The sequence below is a fragment of the Acomys minous genome, assembly GCF_964271855.1.
Source record: "Acomys minous genome assembly, chromosome: 11".
In the NCBI taxonomy this organism is placed as follows: Eukaryota; Metazoa; Chordata; class Mammalia; order Rodentia; family Muridae; genus Acomys; species Acomys minous.
This window is the reverse complement of record NC_140492.1, coordinates 69,292,847-69,318,106: the sequence shown is the minus strand read 5'-3', so window position 1 is coordinate 69,318,106 and position 25,260 is coordinate 69,292,847. Positions and strand designations below refer to the sequence as shown.

Below are 25,260 nucleotides of genomic sequence, written 5' to 3'. Positions count from 1 at the left end.
ACGCTTTCCATCTCACGCCCCTTCTGTCAGCATTTGCCATAGTAACAGAGAAGAACTATAATAGAACCTTCGGCCCCGAGGGCCTTTCTATCCCAGGCAGAAGGCCACATCTCTCTTTTGTTGCACTCATTTCTTAACAATCAACAGCTGTTTTCTCCATGCCTTCCTCGTCAGTAATATTTTAAAAATCTCTCATGTGTCTTACCTTGCCCAACAGAACATTTCCTATAACATTATTTTCTCCCATTGCAAACCTAAGGGCAGTGAATAGTAGCCATGCCACACTCAGGATGTTATCTCTCTGAAATTTCCTGTGTCGAACAACTTAGCCCATTACTTTTGAATTCAACCTCACTCAAGTTGTAAGACATAGATAGGTAAAAGTTAATTCTTTGCCAGAATACTAAACGAGTGGCCCCTAGTCTTGCTCCTAATAGATGCCTCATAACCTAGGCCTTTGCGTATGCTTTACTTGTGTCGAGTCTTTGAAGCACTCCAGAAGTCAGTAGCAGTCTAGGACTTTTCCAAAGGCCCGAGACCCACTAGGTTTACCCAGGTGCTCCTGATGCCAGTTTTCTGTATTGGTTACTTTTCTAGTGGCTGTGACCAAATGCCTGATGAGCAACACCTTAAGGGAAGAGAGCTTACTTGGTTTATGGTTTTAGAGTGTGGTTCATGATGGTGCTGAAAGCATGATGGAGTTCAGAGTGTGAAGCAGACACTTCCATTACTCATATTTTTATGGATTTGGAAACAGAGAAATGTATCCTTGTATTCATTTCTCCCTTTCCCTTTTTCATTCTACCTGGATGGTGCTGTCCACATTCAGTGAAAGTCTTGTTCAGTTAAAGCCTCTCTGGAAATACCCACAGATACACCAGTGGTGTTGCTCATCAATGCCCCAGATGCTTCTCAATTCATTCAGGTTAAAAATCAGAACTGCCAGGCATGGTGGCGCACGCCTTTAATCCCAGCACTTGAGAGGCAGAGGCAGGTGGATCGCTGTGAGTTTGAGGCCAGCCTGGTCTACAAAGTGAGTCTTGGACAGCCAAAGCTACAAAGAGAAACCTTGTCTTGAAAAACAAAAACAAAAACAAAACAAAACAAAAAATCAGAACTGACTCATCACTTGACAACCAATAGATGATTTTAAGCCTGACATTCTACTACTGCCCCTGTACTCCACCCCACCTTTAAAAAGTTTGTGTTTGTAATTGATAGTTCAAAATGCAATTACATCCATCTCTAAGGTCCTCCATAGTCTTAACAGTTTCAGCATTCAGAAATTCTGCAGAGGGGCTGGAGAGATGGCGTAGTGGTTTTTAAAAGATTTTTTTTTTTAATTTTTATTTATTATTATGTATACAGAGCTCTACCTGCAGGCCAGAGGAGGGCATCAGATCACATTATAGATGGTTGTGAGCCACCATGCGGTTGCTGAGAATTGAACTCAGGACCTCTGGAAGAGCAGGCAATGAGTGCTCTTAACCACTGAGCCATCTCTCCAGCCCATAAAAGATTAATTGGTTGTATGTGGTGTGTATATAAGTGTAACACTTGTGTGCCTGATGTCCATAGAGGCCAGAAAGGGCTGCAGACGCCCTAGATCTAGAACTAGAATACAGGAGGTCATGGGCCGATATGCGGATGCTGGAGACTTTGCAACAGTGGCTAGTGCTCTTCAGAAAGACTTCAGAGACTTCAGGCATCGCTTAGCTGTGAGCCCCTATGGAGATGCAAATGACGTTCTTCTATTTATACTGTGGCACAGAGTAAACAGTCCATCCCCAAAGCAAGGCTGCATATAGCTCAGCTGAGAAAACGTTAGATCCCGTAAGTCCATATCCAAAATCTTAAGATATATGCAGGCAAGTTGAGAGTTTGGCCAGACCTTCCCTTTGGCCTTGCCATCTGAGGTTACATGGCCACTCATGAGTTTATGCATTACATTTGGCTTTCCTCTAACACGCCAAGTCTGCATTGACACTAAAGCTTTACTCTTCCCCTCCTAGACACCCCACAGGGAGGGGACCCTGTTACACACTGCCTAGTCTCCAGGTGACTACCTCCATGACCCTATAACTCCTACATTTTATACACCTGCAGAAACAGTGCCACAGGGACAGTACGCAGGTCTCCTACCAGCTTGAACACAGCTGCCGAGGCCTCCGAGTGTTTAGGCAAATGACTATAGGCAGCTTTCTGTAAGGAGGGTACCTTTATTCTTAAGGCTATCTTTAAAATGTGTTTACAGGCCTAGCAAGAGGGCTCAAGCACTTGCCACCAGGTCTAATGACCTGAGTTTGATCCCCAAACTCACAGGGTAGACAAAACCAACCTCCTGAGCTGCCCTCTGATTTACACGTGTATATCTATCACACAGAACATTTGCTGCCCCCTCAAATAAATAAGTGCAAGATTACAACAAACAAAACAACAACAACCCCTCTTATGAAAACATCCATCAGTGTTTTGCTGTAAAGGCTGGGGAGAATTTCTTATTCAAGGGAAGAGCACATGAGTGCTTTTTGGGGGCAGGAATGGCTAGGGTGAGCCTTAGCAATACTAATCTTTTTTAAAGGCTTTGCTCTGCATTTACTTTCAAGTTTTCCTAAAAGCTTTCAGCAGTAGCCATGCCACATCCTGACTACTAATCTGCCTTTAAAGTTCCTTCATCCCTGTAATTAGTTTGTTACTGCTTCCTCACCTTTTCTTTAAGGGAATGAGCAAGGGGTGTGTGTGTGTGTGTGTGTGTGTGTGTGTGTGTGTGTGTGTGTGTGTGTGTGTGTGTACGCAAACACACACAGAGGTCAAAAGTAGAGACATTAGATGTCTTCCTCAGCCATATTTTGTTTTCTGCTTGTTTGTTTGTTGGAGTCCGGTGTCTCACTGCGCCTGGGGTTGCTCTGGATAACCTGGCTGGCCAGCAAATCTCATCTTGTCTCCACCTCCCTGGAGCTGGGATTACAAGCATGTGCTGTTGCCCCAGCTTTTACGTGGGCCCTGGGCTCAAACTCAGTACTTTACCAACTCATCCACTGCCTCAGCCCCTTTTTCCAGTCTCTTGAGACAGAGTCTTACTATGTAAGTGAAGCTGTTTTCAAACTCACGACCCTCCTGCCTCTGCCCCCTGAGCTGACGTTACAGGCACGCACCCCCTCTTCCTGTACTCTGTCTTCTTTAAAATCGCCCTCAGATAAGGCTTCAGGTTGCCCTTTTGGAACCCAGTGAGTACGGTGTAGTCAGTGTCTGCATTTCTCTCGGCAGTCTGGCCTTCTCAGCGCCTGTCAGAATCTCTGCTTACAGCATTCTAGAGCATCTCTCTAACCTGTGTCTCCATTTTTCCATATTCTAGCATTATGAGAGCCACAGAGAGCTTTAGTAGAGCAGGAAGGCCACTTACTTCTCTGGCGCCAGTCTTCCATGTTAGTTTCCTTCCAGTTGGCTGTAAATGTCTGACACAAACAACTTAAGGGCAGAAAGGTTTTAGAGAGGCCAGTCCTTCATGCTGAGGAGAGCATTAGAATGGCACAGGACAGTGAGACAAGACAGTGCCAGCACTCTCATGCCACTCTGTTTAGAGATTAATAAATTCTAATCTTAAAATTACAAAAGTTTTTGAGACAGGGTCTCATTTAGCCTAGGAGAGCCTCAAACTTATTGTGTAGCCTTGAGCAACTGATCTTGCTGCTTCCACTTCCATGGGTTCTGGGATTACAGATGTGCACCGCTATCCCCAGTTTTATGAATCTTCTGGAACTAATATGTACCATGTTAAACAGTAGAACACTGTAAATCTGTAATGGTTTCCTCTTCAGGTATTCAAAGGGAAAAGCTGACACAGAGAAGGTGGTGGGACTCCGATTTGAAAAGGAAGGTGTAAGTAGAAATTCCTTGGTAAATTTTATTTGTTTTGTCACTGGACTTGACATTTGGATGTCCATGGGAAACATGGAAGATGGTGTATATTTGTTCTGTGCTTTGCTTTTTTGTTTTGTTTTTCAAGATAGGGTTTCTTTGGATAGCCCTGGCTGTACTAGAACTAGCTCTGTAGACCAGGCTGGCCTCAAACTCATAGAAATCCGCCTCCCAAGTACAGGGATTAAGGGTATATGTTACCATCCCCCACCCTCACCCCCATCCCCCAGGTTACTTTCAATGTAAATATTAGAATCGGTGTTTCAGTCATCTCTATAGACATGCTCAGGTTTTTGTTTTTGGTGTTTTTAAAAGATTGTATTTATTTATTTTATGTCTATGATGAGTGCTCTACCTGCTTGTACACCTGCATGCCAGAAGAGAGCATCAGATCCCAGTGAACATGTTGTGAGCCACCACGTGGTTGCTGAGAGCTAAACTCAGGACCTCGGGAAGAACAGACAGTGCTCTTAACTGCTAAGCCATCTCTCCAGTTCCTATACTCAGGTTTAGTAACAAAGTATTTTAGTGTGTAGCAGAAGTCTCAGCCACCCCTCTCCAGCCTCATTGTGTAGCCTTGGCTGCCTTGGACCTTACTATATAGACCAGACTGGCCTCAAACTTGTAGAGATCCACCTGCCTCTGCCTCCTGATTAATTAATTGACCATCTGCTGGGATTACAGGTGTGTACCACCACACCTCGCACAGAAATACATTTTTAAATTAAATACATGTTACTCACATTTTAGTTACATAGAATTACAAAAGTGATACACTGTAAAACGTTTCCTTCCCTAATGCTCTGTTTCAGTCTGATTCCAGACTGACTCTTTTGTGTTTCCTTATTGTTTATCACACATTTAGTCAAAACAAAGTCTGCTCATAATCTTAGCGCTAGGGAGGACAGAGTCTACACAATACAGTGAGAGCTGGTCTGTCTGTAAGATGGAGAAGGAGCAGATGGGAGCTACCTGGCAGTCAGCAAGAGTGGAGACTGCTCACTGGTGTCCTGAGACTCCTGTAGCTCTTCTCCAACGTGCTATTTCTAAATACATTTCCTGACTTTTTGTAAGGTGTCCACTTTGTATATGCAGGGCAAGTGCTCTACCACTGAGCTACATTCCTAGTCCCCAGTCCTCAGGTTTTGTGGGGTTTTCATCATGTCTGCATGATCTAATATAGGCATGTTGTACATTTTATAATATACGCATGAAATGGAGGACTAGACTGTAGTTCAGCAGGACTGTTCATCTAGCATGGTAAAGGTCTTAGGACCCAGCCCCAGCACAGAGAAAGGAATGAGTAAATAAAAGCAGCTTTAACTAACACAGGATGACTTTGAATAAGGACAGAAATAGATTCCTCTGTATGATGCTCTGTGGGCCGTACCGTAATTCCTTTCTAAACTTACAAACATGTTCAACTTAACTACATGTTAGAATGGGTTAGGAACTGAAAATGCTTTCCTTCCTCCTCCTGGAGGAATGCTGAGTGTTTGGGTTTGTAAGCCATAGGCCCTGTGGGCCTTTACCCACCCACAGTGCATTAAGGCTTATCAACAATCTAACTCAGAAACTTATCTCACCTGCCAGGGCAAGTCTGCTTTACCATCAGGAGAGCTGCTAATTCTTGTATTCACTCTCTTTCTCTTTTCACGTTAATGCCAGAGTCTTACATTTATTTTTTAATTTTTTTAAACCTTATTATAAGAAGGATCACATGGCAAAGCTGGCCAGACCTACAGTCTGTGCATCTCTGTGAGCTGTGCAGGGAGAAGCCACAGGGAACGGAAGGTGGGAAGCTTCTTGTTGGCTTTTACACTATCAAGTATACTTGTGTGCACTTATTCACTCCCAAAATGAAAACCCACCACAGAGTTAAAACTAGAGAACAGCTAGCTGTAATCTTCTATAACTCATACAGTGCTTTATGCTCTAAACGTGGCGTGTGTTATATGTGCAAGATGAAGCATGTCAGTGTTGAAACTTTTTTGGTCAGACAAGAGGACACCACCTGGAGCCTGATCTGTCAGAAGAAGTGTCTGCCCGGCTTCGCCTGGGAAGTGGAAGCAATGGCCTACTCAGGAGGAGAGCACCAGTGCTGGAGGCAAAGGAAAAGAACATCACCAGCAAAGAAAAGGACAGAAGGACAGACGAGCTCTTTGAACTTACAGAGGTATAGTTCCTTGTGTGGATTGGGGTTAGGATGACTAGTTCACACTAGCCACAGTTTCTGTAAACTTAAATGCATGCTTTGTTTTGAGGAGCTTCTCCAGATGAGGAGTAAATATATGAAGTTAAAAGTCAAATAAACAGCGGACCCCAGGCCTGCTTCTGTTGGCTATATTGATCCTTCATGGTCTGTGTGAAGGTGGCTTGGTGGATCAAGTATAATTGCCCTGGGGGGGTTGTTTGTGTAATTGGGTCTAGTTATTTTTCTACCCTTCAGATGTTTTGAGTTTTAAAATGTGGTATCAAGAATGAATGTATTATCCAGGCGAGGTGACACATGCCTTTAATCCCAGCATTCAGGAAGAGGCAGGTGGATCGTTGTGAGTTCAAGGCCAGCCTAGTCTACAAATTGTATCCAGGACAGCCAGGACTACACAGAGAAACTCTATCTCAAAAAACAAACAAAAGGAATGTATTGAACATTTTTGAAATTATAGTTTTCAAAAACATGCATTTTTATTGATTATCATACTTGAATATAGTGATAGCTTATTTTTAAAAATTAGGAAGCAGAAGTAGTTAAAATGATTATTTTCAAGGGGATTCCTCATACTGATTCTTCTTCCATGTAATCCTGGTGTGTGTGCAGGGGTCTTACTTAACGTAGATCTCTCTACCGCTAACTGAAATGCAGGTGAAGTTCTTGTAGCATCATCTTTACTGCCATGATAACATAGCCCAACACAAAGTATCTTAGGGGAAAGAGTTGGTTTTGCTCACATTTCCAGGGTGTGAGCTCCCCTACTCCAGCAAGCCATATCACACCCACAGTCAACAGCAAAGAGAGCAAATAGATGCGTGACCACTTACTTTGCCTGTTGTACCCAGCTCTACATCAACTGGCTTAATTAAGACAAGCCTCACAGATTTACCCACAGGGCAACCAAATGGAGATACTGCCTACCTTTGATTCTTTTGTGAAGATAAACATCAGAGCTAGCTGTGACAGAGGTAGCCAGATCAAGCCCTAAAGTAACAAAATTGTGTGTGCAAAGGAAAAACAATAATGGAAATAACTTTGATTGGGTTCATAGGATACATAAACATTTGACTTCCTAATTCATTAAAATAATTCAAAGAGATAGCTGTTATTAAGACTGGTTTGGTTTTGGGGTTTTTTTTTTGTTTTGTTTTGTTTTTGTTTGTTTGTTTGGTTGGTTTGGTTTGGTTGGCTTTGCCCTTGGTTTTGGTTTTTTGAGACAGGATTTCTCTGTGTAGCCCTGGCTGTCCTGGAATTTTCTCTGTAGACCAGGCTGGCCTAGAACTCAGGTCTTTCTGCCTCTGCCTCTGAGTGTTGAGATTAAAGGTGTGCACCACCACTGTCCAACTTATTTATTTATTTATTTATTTTTGGTTTTTCGAGACAGGGTTTCTCCATGTAGCCTTGGCTGTCCTGGACTCACTTTGTAGACCAGGCTGGCCTCAAACTCTCAGCGATCCGCCCGCCTCTGCCTCCCGAGTGCTGGGATTAAAGGCGCGCGCCACCACGCCCAGCTCCCTGTCCAACTTATTTAGACTGTTTTATAGTTGTAAATTTGGATGTTTTTACATTGCAGTTTTGTATGTCTTGAATAGTGTTTTTCTCAAAGATCTCGGGTGTTGCTGAGATGACAGGCTTTGTTTCAGTCTGAGGCCGTTGGTGCCTGGTAGTGGGTCTGTGCTAAAGAAGCATCTTCTAATTCAGGACATGGAAAAGGAGATCAGCAATGCCCTGGGCCATGGGCCACCCGACGAGATCCTGAGCAGTGCTTTCAAACTGCGAATTACTCGTGGAGATATCCAGACCTTAAAGAACTATCACTGGCTCAACGATGAGGTCAGTGCCTCGCCTCCTGCTGTGTCGCCTTCTGTCTGTACTCACGGTGACGTCTACCCACTTATAAAGGGTGGGAAAGCAACTGCAATTTCTGTTTTGCTGCCCCCCTTTTTTTAAGTGTTGCTGCCCCCCCCCTTTTTTTTTAAGTGCCAGGGATTGAGCCAAGGGCCTGCCATGTTAGTCAAGCAAGTGTTCCACACTGAGCTATATCCTCCACTCTTTCCCCCTTGTAGCTTTGTATTTCTGAGACAAGTTTCCACTAAATTGTCTGAGGTGGTCTATCTTACATAGCTGAGACAGGCCTTGAACTCTGTTGTGATCCTCTGCCTCACCTCATTCTCTTGAATAAGGGGCTATAGGCTTTCCTCTCACCCCACGTGTCCTTTGTTAGTTTGTTCTGTTGTTGTTTTTCCAGGCCAGAAAGTGAATCTAAGATCTTGTGCAAGCATTCTCCCCTGAGTTATGCATCACCTGGCTAGTAATTTTTAAAGCAAAAACATGTTAAAAATTTGTAGGCACTGGGGAGGCAGAGGCAGATAGATCTGTGAGTTCAAGTCCAACCTGGTCTACAAAGCGAGTCCAGGACAGCCAGGGTTACACAGAGAAACCCTGTCTTGAAAAACCAAAGAAAAGAAAGAAAATAAACTGGTGTGGATATGATGCTCATGCTTTAATACCAGTAGCACTCTTGGTGGACGCCAGCCTGGTCTGCATTGTGAGTTCCAGGCCCGCCAGGGCTACATAGTGAGACCCTGTTCCCTTTCCCTTCCCCCAACCCCACAGCTCTGACGACTACAGAACCTGGTCTTGGTACCTACAGCTCCCATCTCCTGTTGGTACAGTGATGGGGAGTGGTGCTGAGCCCTCACGCAGGGGAAGGAAAGGGGACTGGGCACTCACTCTCTTCAGTTTCTTTTAATACTAGTCTCATCCATGGGTGGGAGGGGGGGCGCTCATGAGCCAGTCATTGCCTGTCATACTGAATATTAGATTCCTGCATACATATTTTGGAGGAAGGACAAAAGAAGTGATGCTCTTCAGATGATCTTTGCTTGGTTCCCAGCACCCCACATCTTTAGGCTTAAGAGCTATAACTCCAGCTCCAGAGGATCTTACGTCTCTGGCCTCCACAGGAACCTGCACTTAATGTTCATATAGCCACATATATACACATAATTAAAAGAAGTCTTAAAGAGGATTTCATTGATGTGTGTTCAAGCCATAGCAAATGCTAACTATAAAAAGTTACTCAATTTGTTATGTGTATCAGTACAAAACTAGCAAAAACTGGCTTAGTGTTTTAATACTTTTTCAGTTAGCCTTTAAACAACTGCTTTGCCCTTGAATTTTCTCCCATATGCTCTGTCTCCCTGTGTCATAAGCCTAGTTACATGAAAATACTGTCATTTGTAAATGTAAATATGCTTATTATAAAACTTTTGAAAAAGACTCTATATTTGAAAAAGTTGGAAGAAATTATTGTTCAAAAAGTTCCATAAATATTTTGGCATTTCTCCTTCTGAGAAGTATATTTTGGATGTAATGGTATAGCTAACAGCTGCATATGCCTTTTCATTATTGCATAGGAATATTATCCATGTGCTTAAAAATTATAGTCACATGACTTGCTGATTTTCATTTAGGGAGGTGGTTTAGTCCTAGTAATTGAATCCAAAGTCTTTCATGTACCTGGCAAGTACTCTGGAGCTCAGTCCAGAGCCGTCACCCTTCTCTGCTCACTTGTACTGAGCACTTATTCTCTGACTTCTTGCATGGACTATCCTCTCCCTAAGCATCTCACTTTCTGATTTAAGTAGGAATTTAATTTTGTAATGTATTTTCCATATTCCAAATTTTAATCTTTGGATATTTTACAGGTCATTAATTTTTATATGAATCTGTTAGTGGAAAGGAGTAGAAAGCAAGGCTATCCAGCACTTCATGCATTCAGTACATTCTTCTACCCTAAACTAAAGTCCGGGGGTTACCAAGCAGTGAAACGGTGGACCAAAGGGGTGAACCTCTTCGAACAAGAACTCGTTCTGGTACCCATTCATCGGAAGGTGCATTGGAGCCTGGTGGTGAGCTGAGAGGGTTGTTGCTCCTCCTCTCTTCCCCCTCCCTCACCTCCTTGCCTCTCCTTGACCTCCTCACCTCGCCTCCTCCCTTCTCCCTTTCCTCTGTCCCTGTCTTTCCTTTCTCTCCTCCTTTCTTGTCTTGGGGATCAGTGCCTGAACCTTCCACATGCGAAGAAAGGGTTTCTATTGCTAGTTGTAGCCCTAGTGTAGACGGCTTACCTCAACAACAAAGGCTGCTATCACTTGGGAAAGTATTGGTTGTTCGGCTTCCAAAGCTAGAGGAATGCCCTGAGGGAGAGCTTTCACCACTCTTAGTGTTTACAGTGTTTCTGCCACAGTGTGGTAACACATGCCTGTGGTCCCACTACATAGGAGGCTGAGGGAGGAAGATCTGGAGTTCAAGGCTAGGCTGGGCTACATAGTGACACCTTGTCTCAGTAAAATCAAACAGCAAAACAGATGTCTGTCTAAGTTTTGCCCTTTCACATTATAGGTGATGGACCTAAGAAAAAAGTGTCTTAAATATCTGGATTCTATGGGACAAAAAGGCCACAGGATCTGTGAGGTTCTTCTGTAAGTAAAGTTTGATCTGACTGTTCTGTTGGACAGCCTCTCTTGTGTTTACTCTTAGGAAGCTCTGGGTGGCTGTCATCATGTGTAGCTGTGAAGCAATCCTGACTGGAATTAGATTTTCCTGGAATTGGTAATCTGGGTATTCTAAAAAACTGTTAGTCCAAGAGTCTTGGCCTGTAACCCTGATGCCAACTTGTGTCACTGTGTTTTCTGGTAGTGGGGCTCATTTCATAGAACTGGGGACTTTTTTTTTTTTTTTAAATAAAGCATATGGTTTGTACAGGCAAGTATTCCAAATACAATGGTCCCCATTGTATATTCCAGGTAAACGTCTGCAGCCATTGCAGAACCAAACTCTGGACTGTGATGTATCTGTAGTATGAAAGCTAATCTGTCTTTCTGTGTGTTTCTGGAACCTCCTTTGCATTATTTTTGCCTTTTGGGGGACATTATTAAGTAAAATAATTGATATTTGGACGCAAGTAGTAGGTCTGACAGACACAACAGCAACTAAGTATAGCTGGGTGGTATCGAGCAGGGCTTCTTAAATATCCCAACTTCCTTTTTCACCTGAGGAATGTCTGGGTGTCCTTATGTACATAGGCATACAGGACAGTGTACAGTCAAACATTTTTTAAAATTTTATTTATTATGTATACAGTGCTCTGCTTGCATGACAGAAGAGGACATTAGATCACATTATAGATGGTTGTGAGCCACCATGTGGTTGCTGGGAATTGAACTCAAGACCTCTGGAAGAGTAGTCAGTGCTCTTAATCTGTGAGCCATCTCTCCTGCCCAAACATTTTCTAATAAAAAGTGGGTCCTCGGAATTGAACTTAAGTAGTCAGGGTTGGCAGCAAGCACCTTTACTAGCTGAACCATCTTGCTAACCCCAAATAGCTTTTTTTGTTTGTTTGTTTTTTGTTTTTGTTTTTGTTTTTTGAGACAGGGTTTCTCTGTGTATCCTTGGCTGTCCTGGACTTGCTTTGTAGACCAGGCTGGCCTCGAACTCAGCAATCTGCCTGCCTCTGCCTCCCCGAGTGCTGGGATTAAAGGTGTGCACCACCACGCCCAGCTACCAAATAGCATTTTTTAAAATCAGACATCCTAACATAATACAATCCAGAGATATATTCATTTGATACTTTTATGCTGAGGAAAATAGTAAAGATCTGTTTTCTATAATTAGACATTTGTTTCTGTGGAGCAGAAAACTGTACAGTAAAAAAGAAGAACAAAACAAAAGACTGCAGTTCTTAGGTACAGTAGTCTGTGGCTTAAGGTAAGGTGCCTGATCTTGGTGGTATGACGGCACATGCTGTGCAGAGCACACATGCTGCAGATTGAGAACCAAGGCTACATGAAGCCCCAGTACTGCCGATACAGCAGGCCCACTGCTGCTCAAACACCTCAGCAGTTCATAGTGTACACTGTGTCATCACATTGGATTCTGGCTATTGAATATTCAAAACCCTTCTGCTGTTGCCATTGTTATCCCATAGCCCCACACCATGTTGTGCCTCATGCTTTCAAAGCACAGGAGTGTATGTTATGAATGTTCTGCATAAAGCAGATGGTACCAGGTTCTCTTCATGCTGCTTAGAACAGTGTTCAGTGTAAAACTTGAGAAATGCACGCTGGGCAATGGTGGTGCACGCCTTTAATCCCAGCACTTAGGAGGCAGAGGCAGGTGGATTTCTGTGAGTTCAAGGCCAGCCTGGTCTACAAAGCAAGTCCAAGATAGCCAGGATTACACAGAGAAACCCTGTCTCAAAAAAACAAACACAAAACTTAAGAAATGCTTATTCCTAGAATTTCCATTTTCTGTTTTTGGACTGAGATCATTGAAACTACAGAAAGTAAAACCTTGGAGAAGGGGAACTCTATTCGTAGTTGCTAGAAACCTCCCTTAAAAGTAAGGCCGCTTGTTCTTTGTGCTGATGGTTGTATGTTTAAAGTACATCAGTAAGGTCAGTGTGCTGGTTATGTCTACTTACACACGCTAAAGTCATCTGAGAGGAAGAAACCATAGTTAGAAAACGCCTCCATGAGATTGGGCTGCAGGCAAGCCAGTAGAGCGTTTTCCTAATTAGTGATTGATAGGGGAGGGCCCAGTCTATTGTGGGTGGTGCCATCCCTGGGCTGGTGGTCCTGGCTTCTATAAAAAAGCAGCGTGGGGCCGGGCATGGTGACCCATACCTTTAATCCCAGCACTTGGGAGGCAAGAGACAGGTGGATTGCTGTGAGTTTGAGGCCAGCCTCATCTACAGAGTGAGTCCAGGACAGCTAGGGATACACAGAGAAACCCTGTTTCAAAACACCTTTAAAAAAAAAAAAAAAAAAAGCACTGGCTGCTCTTCCAGAGGTCCTGAGTTCAATTCCCAGCAACCACATGGTGCCTCACAACCATCTATAATATGATCTCTGTGTATGTGTGTGTGTGGTCTAGGCCTTTAATCGCAGTACTTGGGAGGCTGAGAGATCTCTTGAGTTCGAGGCTAGCCTTGTCAACAGAATGAGACCATGTCTTAAAAACAAAAACAAAACAAATATCTAGCCTTTGTCTTTCATGACCACGTTGAATTTCTAGTCCAATCCACTTTGTTTCTTCATTTGAAGTGAGGAAAAGCAAATAATACCGTGAATTAGTTTGTTGTTGATAATGATAGGGTTTTTTAAAATAGGATATCTTTTATTCTTTGATAATTTTACACAAGGAAATAATTTATGTTGGTTGTACCCGGTGCCGACCGACTCTCCCCTGTGACCCCCCCCCCCCCCGTGTCGCTCTTCATAGCCTCTGCTCTTCTCTTAGACCCTCTCAAGTTTCCTCAACTCTACAAGTAATTCCAAACGAACAGATAGTTCTAGAAATTAAAAGCTAGTATGCACATGTGAAAAAGGCCAGACAGTGGTTGTCATTGTCAGTTTATGGATCTCTGGACTCATTCCATTTCCTGCCTATTGAGAAGAGAAGAATGGCGACCGCGAACGTGCAGGCTTCTCTTAGGAGGATGCAGAGCCCTTAGGGCCTGGGCCAGGCGGGGTGTAGCTGGGTCACATGGAGGTTCTACTTTTAGCAGTTTAGAAAGCCTCCACTCTCACCTCCACCTGGTACGCGGATTTCCCTTTCCACCAGCAATGGGCTAGGCCTTCTTTCCGTATATCCACAGCAGCATGTGTCGTCATCTGTGTTCTTACCACAGCCGCTGTGACTGGGTGCCTGTTTCTTGCAGTGTCCTCCTTTCTCCCCTAGCACTTTCAGAGTTTCTGGTCTTAGGTTGAGGTCCTAGATTTCATCCATGGAGTTGATTTAGTTCAGGGTGAGAAATACAAAGGTTTTGCTTTGTGTTTGTGCAGATTTGCGCAGTTTCCCCAGCATCATTTGTTGAAGATGCTATCTATTCTCTGTTGCATGGTCTTGTGTATCCATTCAGTCACTGAGTCTGTTTGTACATCAGTCCCGCGGTGGTTTTTTAAAAACATGGATCTATAGTATAACTTCAGGTCAGGCGTGGTGATAAGTCTGGCAGGTTTCTTTTTGCTTAGCGTGCTTTGACTCTCCAGGGTCTCTGTATCTGCATATGAACTTGCAGATTGCTTTTCTGTTTCTGTGAAGAATGTCACTGGAGTGTAAGTTGAGATTGCTCAGCAGTGACTCTATACTGGGTTTTGTAAGATACCATTTTTCCAATATTGGTTCTTCAATTTATTTATTTATTTATTATTTTGGTATTTTTGAGACAGGGTTTCTCTGTATAACCTTGGCTGTCCTAGACAGGCTTTGTAGACCAGGCTGGCCTCGAACTCACAGCGATCAGCCTGCCTCTGCCTCCTGAGTGCTGGGATTAAAGGCGTGCACCCGGCGGTTCTTCAAATTCTTAAGCATGCTTTCCATCTTCTAGTGTCTTACTTGAGTTTTTTGATATTTTCATTTTAGAGATGTTTCATATCCTTATTTAGGCTTATTTATTCCAAGATTCTTTTCCGTTTTGAGGTTATTACAAATTGGATTTCTTCCAGAATTTCAGTATCCTTTTTATGGATATATAGGAAGGCTAAGGATTTTTGTGTGTTGCTTTTGTATCCTGCCACTGGAAGTGCTTATCATTCTGAAAGTTTTCTGGTAGAGTCTTTAGGGTCTTATGTATAAAACCATAGCTTCTGCAAATAGGGGCTTTTGTTCTTGGCTGTTTGTATTGAATGTGTAGTTCAGAAGAAAGGCCTCAGCCTGGGCGCTCCAGTTGCCTAGTGTGAGTGAGCTCTCTGTTACCCCCTGCGAGGACAGTAACTAGGACAGCAACCACTGTGTGTTGTCATGCTGGCCTTTTTTCTGGCCCCTTAGATTTCAGTAACTGTTAGAGGATAAACAACCAAAGGTAATGCAGAGGGTATTCAGATCTTAGTCCATCAGGCCAGTGGGAGGGAAGTAAGGTGGCCTAGGATTAAGTAGCAGATGGACTTTGAGGAAAAAAATTCTTTACACTTCTAAAAAGCAAATAGATGCAGATTTGAGAATGACACTCCTGCTAAATTATTACAAAGTCCTTTTTCATCCCAGTGGGGGGTCTCATGGGCTTTCATTGATACATTCATTCTTTGTTGTTGTTTTCTATAGTGAGTATTTACAGGATGAAAGTAAGACCAAAAGAAATACAGATCTCAATCTCTTAGAGTGGACCCATTGCAGCCTGAAGCCACACGTAAGTGATGCTTGTCTATTTATTGCACATGCTCAGATACCTGGACACCTTCCTTTGCTCTCTTACTTCACTCATTCTATAAGCACACATTTTCCTGGGGGGGGGGGGAGAGAGAGAGAGAGAGAGAGAGAGAGAGAGAGAGAGAGAGAGAGAGAGAGAGAGAGAGAAAGTGTGTGTAACACTAAAGATTGAGTCTAGGGTTCAAAAACTATAAGGTTTATATTTATTAAGTGGCCTATTTCTGAACCTATAGCCATCAATATAACCAAGATAGTTGCTTCTTGTCTTTTATCTTGCTTCAAATATAAGCTGTTTTGGGAAAACCCTGTCTCAGGTCTGAAATTGGGCCCCAGGTACTTTGAGACCAAAGGCAGGCAGACCTGCTGTGACCAAGGATGCAGCCTATGATCCTATGATCCATGTGGATAGCAGCAGGGCACAAGGTGGCTACCTGTGACTGCTCAGAAGGTTGGGTCACAATACAAGTGACCTGATCTAACCCATAATTATCTGGTTTTTCTAAAGCTGATATCAGAGGCTAAAGGTACATTCTGTGTATCCACAGTGTCAAAGTCTGATCCTACAGCTCCAATACATACCACTCTGATGGCTTTATGTGCCATACCATGTTAGGAAACTGTGAGGAAAGCTGACCAGGTTTAACTCAGGTTCAGTTAGGCTCACCATTCAAGATGGCTGCAGTCACATCAAGTCAAATCCTTACAAATACCCTAGCATATCTCGCATAGGTTTGGGAGGAAAAACAAACCCAAGTAACCATTCTAAGAAGCTACTTTTCTTGTTTGAAGCTAACGAGAGCTCAAAGTCCTTGTCCACAACTTATCTGGCCTTTCTTTATTTAGGTCTTCCGTCATGGACCATCAAAGCTACATATGCTAATTGTGAATGTGTTGTACGTCACCTGACTGGAACCTCATTTTAGTGTTTGAAATGCAGCAGTCTAATTTATGCAGGAGTCTAAGTTACTTCCCTTTAAGCCATATGAATTTGGTTTTAGCTGTAGCTTTAATATGGCAGCTTAGTTCTCCTCATCCAAACACATTTTTGTTACTATTGAGTAATTTGAAAGTAAAGCCCTGAAATTTTCCAAGGTACAGATTCTTTTAGGAGATAGTTTTGAGGCAGAAGATGTACTAGAGAAAGCAGATGCCTTGGCTTTGTAGATTAGAATCTGTACTTCTCCTCACCGAGCATGGTGGCGCACGCCTTTAATCCCAGCACTCGGGAGGCAGAGGCAGGCTGATCGCTGTGAGTTCGAGGCCAGCCTGGTCTACAAAGTGAGTCTAGGACAGTCAAGGCTACACAGAGAAACTCTGTCTTGAGTTGCCAGGGAGAATCTGTACTTCTCTTGTTTTAAGTGCACCAGCCTTGGGGACGCTGTGTTAGCCCCCCCCACCCCCCCAGCATATGAATGTGTGGTGGGCATGTACCCACTTTCCTTTTCCAATTGTAACTGCATTTGGGAACCAAAGGGAAGCTGTTACTCAGTGGCCTCCCTTGCCCTCCTGTACCCCTATATCTGATAGCCAAAGTGTGCAAGGCTGGCCAAGACTGGGCTGATACAGGCCTGGCACACAGCTTACTCCATAGGGAGTTATCCTCTGATGATTTGGGCTGCATGGTGCTGGGTGTTTTTCTGCCTCAGGACAGGACTGACCACTCAAGGCATGATCTTAGTTGGTTAAAACCTCTCTGGTGGTTTCCTCAGCTCACTTGAAACTGTCCAGATCTTAGCAGTGGGCAATTGTCCTGGTTGTTAAGAGCATGTAACCTCTGCAGTATTAAAAAGGTTATATTACTGAAATTGTCACTCCTATTCTTTTTTAAATTAATTTACTTACTTACTTAACATCTGACAACAGTTTCCCCCACCCCTCCTCCCAGCCCCCACCCCATCCACTCCTCCCTTTCCCTTCAGAAAAAGGGAAGCCTTCCATGGATATCAACCAGCCTTGGCTCATCAACTTGCCATAAAACTAGGCGCATCTTGTCCTATTGAGGCAGCCCAGTAGGGGAAAGAGTCACAAAAGCAGGCAGCACACAGAGTCAGGGACAGCCCCACCCCCTCTGTTAGGGGTCCCGAGTCCCACATGAAGAGTCACTAGTATTCCCGTAATAAATCAAGTGTGGTTCTTTCCCCACCTCTCATCATGTGTGGTGGGTTTTGGTTTTTAGTACAGCTCTCACTTGCTTTACTTTTCTTCTGTGAAATGGTTTTGTAGGGTCTCATACACTGTATCACAACTATGATTTTCATACCACAAAGAATAAGAGTGATTGTGTTTGTGTGCATCTGTGTTTGTGCAACACCAGATTTATCAACCTTTGTCATTCTGTTTTTTCCACAGTGATATTTAGAAAGAGACTCAGGAATGCATATGTAATGATATTTTACCTCTTTCTCCTTTCTGTTTGTTTTAGGAGATTCCTCAACAGTTGAATGGGAGTGATTGTGGAATGTTTACTTGTAAATATGCAGATTATATTTCTAGGGACAAACCTATCACATTTACTCAGGTAAGTCCAGGCTGCTTCTCGTGTACTGCTTGTTACTACTCTGTGCCAGTGTGTGGCTCACTTCTTCAGGCTCTGTGACAGACAGTACAGTGACTAAGAACCTTGACTAAGGCCCCAGTTTTGCCAGGCGCGGTGGCGTACGTCCTCTGTCATCACATGTGTTCTCAGGCTTGTCCAGTCTTGGATGACCAGGGGGATAATTTGCTTGTTCTTGAACTTCATTTTTGATTGGTTCATGGGCGTTACTGTCATGTGAGAACAGACACAGCAAGGGGAAGCTGGGGCTTGTCGTTAAGATGGACGCTTGAAGGAACAGTGTTTCCTTTCCGCAAGATGTTGTACTTGAGAGGAAACTCAGATAGATGGAAAACTTTTACATTTCTGCTTGATAGTGTATTCTTACCTTTTTAAGCCAGAGTTAGCCCAATTAAGAATATTTCTCATCCACAAACCTCTGTCTGATAGCTCTTGTCTGCCAAACAAACTGTTTACTGAGTAGTAAGATGAAATGCTTTGAAGGAACATGCAGTAAACTGGGCTCCCCTGCTGAATTCATAGCGTTCCAGTCTCAAAGAAAGCACTCACTCTTGGTTAGTCCCAGCAGTTTTACTAGAAATAAATGGAATTACTGGGTTTTGTTTTGTGTTTGGTTGGTTGGTTTTGGGGGTGTGTTGTTGTTTTTTGTTTTTCGTTGGTTTTTCTATTCTCTTTTCAAGCAGGACAACATTTATTCCTTTTCCAAATGTTTCAGTAAATCCAAATAGCAGAGAATGGTTTTAGCAGTTAGGAAAAAAAAGTTCAAATCCAGGGTTTGGCCATTAGAATGTTATTTACAACAATGAGAGAGGGGAAAAAAGACAAGAAGTTGGTTCACATTACAGACCTCTCTCCTGTCCAAAGCCTAATACTTATCAAGTCAGAGGCATGGTTAATCCGCAAGCTAGAGGTTTGAACTCGAGTAAGACATTTATAAAACCCAGGCAGGGGCAGTGTTCTCCCCAGGTGCCTCTAGGCACAGCACAAGAGACTAAGAACTCAGCAAGGGAAAGGCTGGACACTTGGGGTCTGGGAAGTAGGATAAACAAAACGTACTTGGAAAAGAATTTGGAGGAAAGCCAGCCATTGCCTTCTGCAGGGGTGGGGCCTGGGAAGAAGGTAGGGACAGGAGCAGCTCATATCACTGACCTAAACCGCTAGGAACCATCTTCAACTGGCCTTAAGAGTAGGACCAAATGGCTGATGGAAGAATCCACAGGAGGGAGAAAGAGAACGTGGCTGGGAGGGGGCAACAAGCCCCTTCCTTGCTGGGCACAGAAAGGCAGCCAGAGCACCAGGTCCAGGCAGTGACCTCACAAGGACAGCACAGTTTTTGCAGCTTAGAGATCACCCACCTGCCCCCACCCAGCTACTTGGTCTGCTCAGCACTTGCCCATCAGGGGAGGAGGTGGATAGCTCTGCAGCCTGGGGCTCTTGGCTCTCAGGGGTGGCTGCTTGGCCAGTACCCTCACCTCTGCAGGCCCTGACTTCCCCCTGTGCCTGCTCTTCCTCTGTTGGTGAGGAAGCGAAGGAATCACCCCCACCCTCCTTCCAGATTTCTCTTGAAGGGCAGGCTGCCCAATTTGAAAGGCTTCTTGAAAGGGAATTTCTTCTGTGGGCGGCCTCCCCCTTGGCCTCAGCTTCCTGGCTAGGGGGCGCTGGCTCTATGGCATCACTAGTAGCCTCGGCTGCCTCATCTGTTCCCTTCAAGGATGGTGACTCTCCTTCACCCTTGGGGGTTAAGTCTCCATTGCTGGAGAAGTGCCCCTGCCACTACAGCGTTGACTGCCCATGATGAGTGTCTGCTGCCCCCGCCCCCCAGCCTCTCCACAGGGACAGTTCCGCTTGAAGCCCCCAGTGAGCAGAGGGGTGGAGCTACGTGGAGGGAGTAGGTGGGAGCAGCAAACTCTATGCATCCCCCCCTCCGCAGCCAACCCACTAGCTGCGCCCACTAGAATGCCTGCCCTTGTTTGGTTTTTGAGACAGGGTTTCTCTGTGTAGCCTTGGCTGTCCTAGACTCACTTTGTAGACCAGACTGGCCAGGAACTCACAGTGATCCGCCTGCCTCTGCCTCCCAAGTGCTGGGATTACAGGCATGTTCTACCACACCCGGCATGGTTTTATTTTTATTTTTTGAGAGGGACAGGGTCTCCTATAGCACAGGTGAGCCTGGAAGTCACTATGTAGCCAAGGATGACCTTGGTACTTCTGATCCTGCCTCTGTCTCCTGATTGCTATGATTACAAGTGTGCACCACTGCACACAGACCACTGAGCCCTTGGATGTCTTCAACTATTTAACTTAAAAATCATGTATTAAGGCTGGGTGTGGTGGTGCATGTCTTTTCTGATCTCAGCACTAGGGAGGCAGAGACCAGAGTGTCTGAGCACTTCATAATGAGACCTTGTCTAAAGAAGAATTGTTTTTTAATTAAAATTTTTGCCACACATATCCTCTGCAAACTCAGTAGTTTATAATACAGAAACAGATCCACCTATTAGAACAATGTACCATGAATAGGCCAACAGTAGGAACTTTATTTTTTTTTTCTTTTGATTTTTTTTTCAGGGTTTCTCTGTATAGCCCTGGCTATCCTCCAACTCAGAGATCTGCCTGCCTCTGCCTCCCAAGTGCCAGAATTAAAGGTGTGTGCTGCCACTGCCTGGCTGGAACTTCAAGTTTTGTCAAAACATGGGGACTTCTGACTCATGGTTTTAGTGGTTTTGTGTTCCGTTGCTCTGAAACCATACCAGTGATGGAGAGTGAAATCATGTGTCTCTCCCCTCCTTACACTACTCTCTGAGTTTATTTTGTTACTATTTTTGTTTTATTGATGCAGGGACACTGGGGAGCCCAGCCTAGCCTCCAACTCATGATCTTCCTATCTTTTCCACAGTGCTGGATCATACATAGGTGCTGTGTATCACCATGGCTAGCTAAAAATAAATAGCAAGGAGTTGATTTGTCTTCGAGTGATTATGAGATTTCATGGAGATAAGCAACTTTTGGAACATAATTGATTGTGGTAGAACAGAGATAAGATTGTAGATATCTTTTTTTTTTCACTTTTAAAAATAAAGGTCATTTAAATTGAAACTAGAACCTCATAAATAGTAAATAAGACCTCTACAATCAAGCAGTACCTTCATGCCCTAAGGTCACTATTTAAATATAAAAGCAAACTTTTTTTATTATATTCATTTAGAGGGTAGAAAAGTTTCCTATTGTGCCGCTGCTTGGACATGCCTGTTTTGATGCCATTTTTTTTCTCTCCTTTTTATCATTGTCCTGTAGGATGATTCTGTATCCAGCTTTGGTTTTTCTTGACATATAATAAGTGCATATGCTCATGTAGAATACTCACTCACTAGTTATGCATCTAGACTAGGTGTGTGGCATGTGTAACCAGACTGAGCAAGGAGAGAGTGTGTGGCCACAGCCATCTTAATCCGTTTAGCATGACTCTTTGTCAGACATGGTCACACATTCCTGTAATCACAGGACTGGATGGAGGTGTAGGCAGGAAGATCAGGAACTCAGGAAGAAGGCCTCCTTGGCTAAAAATAAATCCCATTGTGCTTCAGAAACGTATATGTATGACGTAAAATGGTCGGGCTGATGTAGTCCGTGTACGTCCTATTTTATTTACATGGTGGCACCTGGAGGCTGTCGTACTGTGCACAGAAGTGTGTAACACTGCTGTTTGTGATTCTTTTCAGCACCAGATGCCTCTCTTCCGGAAGAAGATGGTGTGGGAAATCCTTCATCAGCAGTTGCTGTGACGATGCCCCACCTGGGCCTCTAGCTGCTGGTGGTTCTTTCATGGATGTTTCCATATACCTCATGCGTTGTGGGTTCAAAAGTCCCCAGATCATTTCTGTTCGCTCACAGGTACTGAGCTATTGAGTGCATGAAGGCCTCTCCACAGTGGCCCTGACTTGAGGTGTGGGGGGCCAGCTTACAACCCTGTTCGTAAGGCTGTGCCTGCTCAGAGCCCTGGACTGTTCACCACACACAAGAACAAATGCTAATTAATGGGTTTTTTGTTTTGTTCTAAAGTTATTTCCATATGAATGTGGGAAATGCAAGATTTGTTCTATGAATCCTTTTTTTGTCTGTATATTTGTTGAAGTGTATTCATTCACTCACTCATTTGCAAACATTGGGCAGTGCCCTTTCCTCACTGCTCTTTTATAATTAACTATAAAGAATTTGTTTGAACTATTTATTTCTGAAAAGAATGTTAATCCAACTGCTACCCCCTGCTGCAGGGGAGAACAGCGGTGTTCCCAGCTTCTCTAATGCGGGAGGAGGAGCTGCCGACGTGGAGTTAAGGCTCTCTCTTGAGGCTTGAAAATGCCAGAAGAAATGATGATGCTGTGCTGTAGGGATCTGGCTGCCTCTGAGAGGGTCTGATGCTGTGGCATGGCACAGTTGATGGAAATGCCAAGGAGCTCGGTCTGTGCATCTCAGAACAGCACACGCTCATCTTAGAGACTTTCTTTTCTAGAACTGAAGAACCCTGGCTTCCTCTCAAAACTGGATTCAAAGTAACTATGACCATAAATGTTTCATCTTAGGTCTGGTTGAGTATGAACCTCACAATGGTAAAGGGCTGGCCTGAGCTGTCTGTTTCAGAAGATACTCCTCAATTTAAGCCTATTTTTCCTCAGAGTTTTTTTAATATATATATTATATATATATATATAGCAAGCTGAACTTAAGTTCTTGGCTCACTAGCATGCCCTACTCCAGTCCCACTGAGCCTCTGGAGAGAGATTTAGTACTTGGCTCTGAGGTTGCCTGTTTTACAGTCATCTATTTTGCATATGAAAGTTTGTATTTAACTTTTTTGTTCATTAAAAATCTTACAGATGCAGTTATACATTTTTAATTTCAGAAAGTTGGTCAGAGCATATTTTACAGGATCTAGTGCCTAGTGTTGCTTTTATGATGTAATAAAAGATTGTCTGGCAGAACCTAGAAGTATATGCTGATAATTTTCCCTCTTTTCCCGTGTTCTGGTATGAGAAGAAGAGATAAAATCAGAAAAGCTGCACACGTGTTAGATACGAATGTGCACATCTGCTCTTGGGAAGCCTTGGGCAGCTGGACAGAGGTGGTAGCTCTTGAAACCTTGCTGTAACCTGTTTTCTCTGAGACTTGAAGTGGCCTTGGTATGGAAGCTCTCCCCAACGAGACCAGGTGGCCTGGCCAGGCCTGAGCGCATGCAGTCTTCCATTTCAGGGCTGTCCTGTGCGTGCATCTTCCTCCTCAAGACAGCCTGTATGAGGACCTTTTCCAAGACCCCCTAGGAACTGTGCAGTGATGCCAGGATCTGGCAGCTGGTATAATCCAAAAGCCCAGAAGTTGACTCTGTGTCTCTACTAAAAACTGGGTGCTAGAATTCTAACCAAGAATTTACAAGCCAGGCCTACTGAGATGGCTACTTGACGAGAGTTTGATCCCTGCCACCCAGAGTGAAAGGAGAAAACTAATTCCCCAGAACTGTCCTCAGACCTCCACACACCACCAGATGCACCATGATAAGTAATTAATAAAATTTTAAAGGAATTCAGGGCCTTGGATAAGGTTTGCTTCTGTTGGCTAAGTCCTGCTTGGATGCTCTCCGCCCAGGTGGGTGATGTGGTTGATGTAGTATTTGAGGGGCATCCTTAAGCTTTCCACCTGAGTATGCACTTGAGAGGTATTCCTAACCCTCAGGAACAGGAAGCTGGAGAGGTAGCTCACTCGGTCTCAGCCCAGCACCTATGTAACAAGCTGGGCACCGGCTCACACCTGTACTCCCAGTTCCGAGAGAACAGGCAGGTACATCAGATGCTGCCCGGAAGAACAGAAGTATGATGGAGGATAACTGGCCTCTTCCCAACCTTCTCGTGTGCACATCCGCACATGTGTGCATGCACACACTCATGCATATATTCAGTAAACACAACTTAGAAATAGGCAAGTACAGTGGCACTGCTGTACCTAAGTCCCCAGGTCCAAGATAAAGTACCAGTATGTCTCCCTTGGTACAAATAAGTGTGTGGGTAATAGAGTTGTTACAGTCAAACTTAGCTTATGAGAAGAATAAAAATAGGTGGTGAAAACAGCTATTGGTGTAACTAATGAGTCAGCAAATTAAAACCAGAAGGTTTTTTTGTGTGTGAAATAAAAATATCACATTGTTCTGTTTAGCCCGTGGATTTCAAACACGTACTTCTGGTGACTTCTCTCTCTGCTTGTACTTTACCTCATGTTAGCATTGGGGTGGGGAGAAAGCCTTCTGACGCAGTCCTGCAGTCACCATGTTCTACCTGAGCTGATTGGGGCTCTTAGAACCCCAGCTCCTTCTCTCCTGAAGTCCTGAGCATAACTTGGGGACTACCCAGAAGGTACTGGGACTTTAAGAGTGTGGGTGTCTTCCCAGGATACAGTACACCCCAAATGCATACACAGTATAAAGTACTGTAGTCAACCCACATTAAAGGCTTTGTGAGTTAACTTTGAGAAAACCTCCATATCAAATAAGTTTTAGAACTTGTAGGGTGAAGATATAGCTGCCTTGCTGATTTACTGTTTTTAATTATTTACTATACACAAAGGAGATTTTGGGTGTGTTGGAATAGATGCTAATTTTATCTACTTACCAATAAATTTATCTCAAATTAAGTGGCTTTTAGATTTTTTTAAAATTGAAACAATATATTTTACGCTGTTACCAATACCTAGTACACATGTACGCTATTATGAAATAAAGGGTTTGCCTTTTCAAGCTGGAGAAATGGCTCAGCAGTTAAAAGCACTTGCTGTTTTTGTAGAGGACCATAAATTTGAATCCCAGCATCCATACTAGGGCAGCTCACAGAGAATCCAACCCCCTCTTCTGGACTCTGGATACCCAAACATAGTATGCACTCACATAGACAAACACAGGTGGAGCCAGCTGGAGAGATGGCTCAGTGGGTAAGAGCACTTGCTTCTAGCCCCATGGAATCCAGTGTTCTCTCTCCTGGCCTCCTTGGACACATGCATGAGCCCACACAAATATGAAATAAAAAATTGTTTAAAATAATTGAGACAGGACCTGCCTTCCCTGTGATATGTAAATCAGACTGGCCTTGTCTGAAGAGGTCTGCCTGCCTCTGCCTCATAAGTACTGGGATTAAAGGCGTGCACTAGTATGCCCAGGTCTAAATTTTTTTCCTTAGGTTTCTTTTTCATTTCACAGTGCTGGGATTATAATCCAGGGTCTTTGGTGTTCTGGATAAGTATGCTATCACAGAACTAAACCCCCAGCCATAGTTGGAAGCTGGGGTTTTATTTTTTATATTTTATTAATTTATTCATATTACATCTC

General features: G+C 43.7%; 1 protein-coding gene across 3 annotated transcripts in view; it reads left to right on the top strand.

Moving 5' to 3' along the window:
- The window catches only part of SENP2 (SUMO specific peptidase 2), a 48,345-nt gene extending 25,469 nt beyond the window's left edge, over window positions 1-22,876 (top strand). For all 3 annotated transcript variants that reach the window (XM_084801747.1, XM_084801749.1, XM_084801748.1), the window contains exons 10-17: window positions 3,819-3,879; window positions 5,918-6,094; window positions 7,835-7,966; window positions 9,844-10,047; window positions 10,538-10,617; window positions 15,239-15,323; window positions 17,766-17,861; window positions 21,617-22,876. In XM_084801747.1, coding sequence (XP_084657873.1) covers window positions 3,819-3,879; window positions 5,918-6,094; window positions 7,835-7,966; window positions 9,844-10,047; window positions 10,538-10,617; window positions 15,239-15,323; window positions 17,766-17,861; window positions 21,617-21,679 — 898 coding nt within the window. In that variant the 3' untranslated portion in view covers window positions 21,680-22,876. The remainder of the gene's footprint in view (window positions 1-3,818; window positions 3,880-5,917; window positions 6,095-7,834; window positions 7,967-9,843; window positions 10,048-10,537; window positions 10,618-15,238; window positions 15,324-17,765; window positions 17,862-21,616) is intronic.
- The last annotated feature ends 2,384 nt before the right edge of the window (window positions 22,877-25,260 follow it).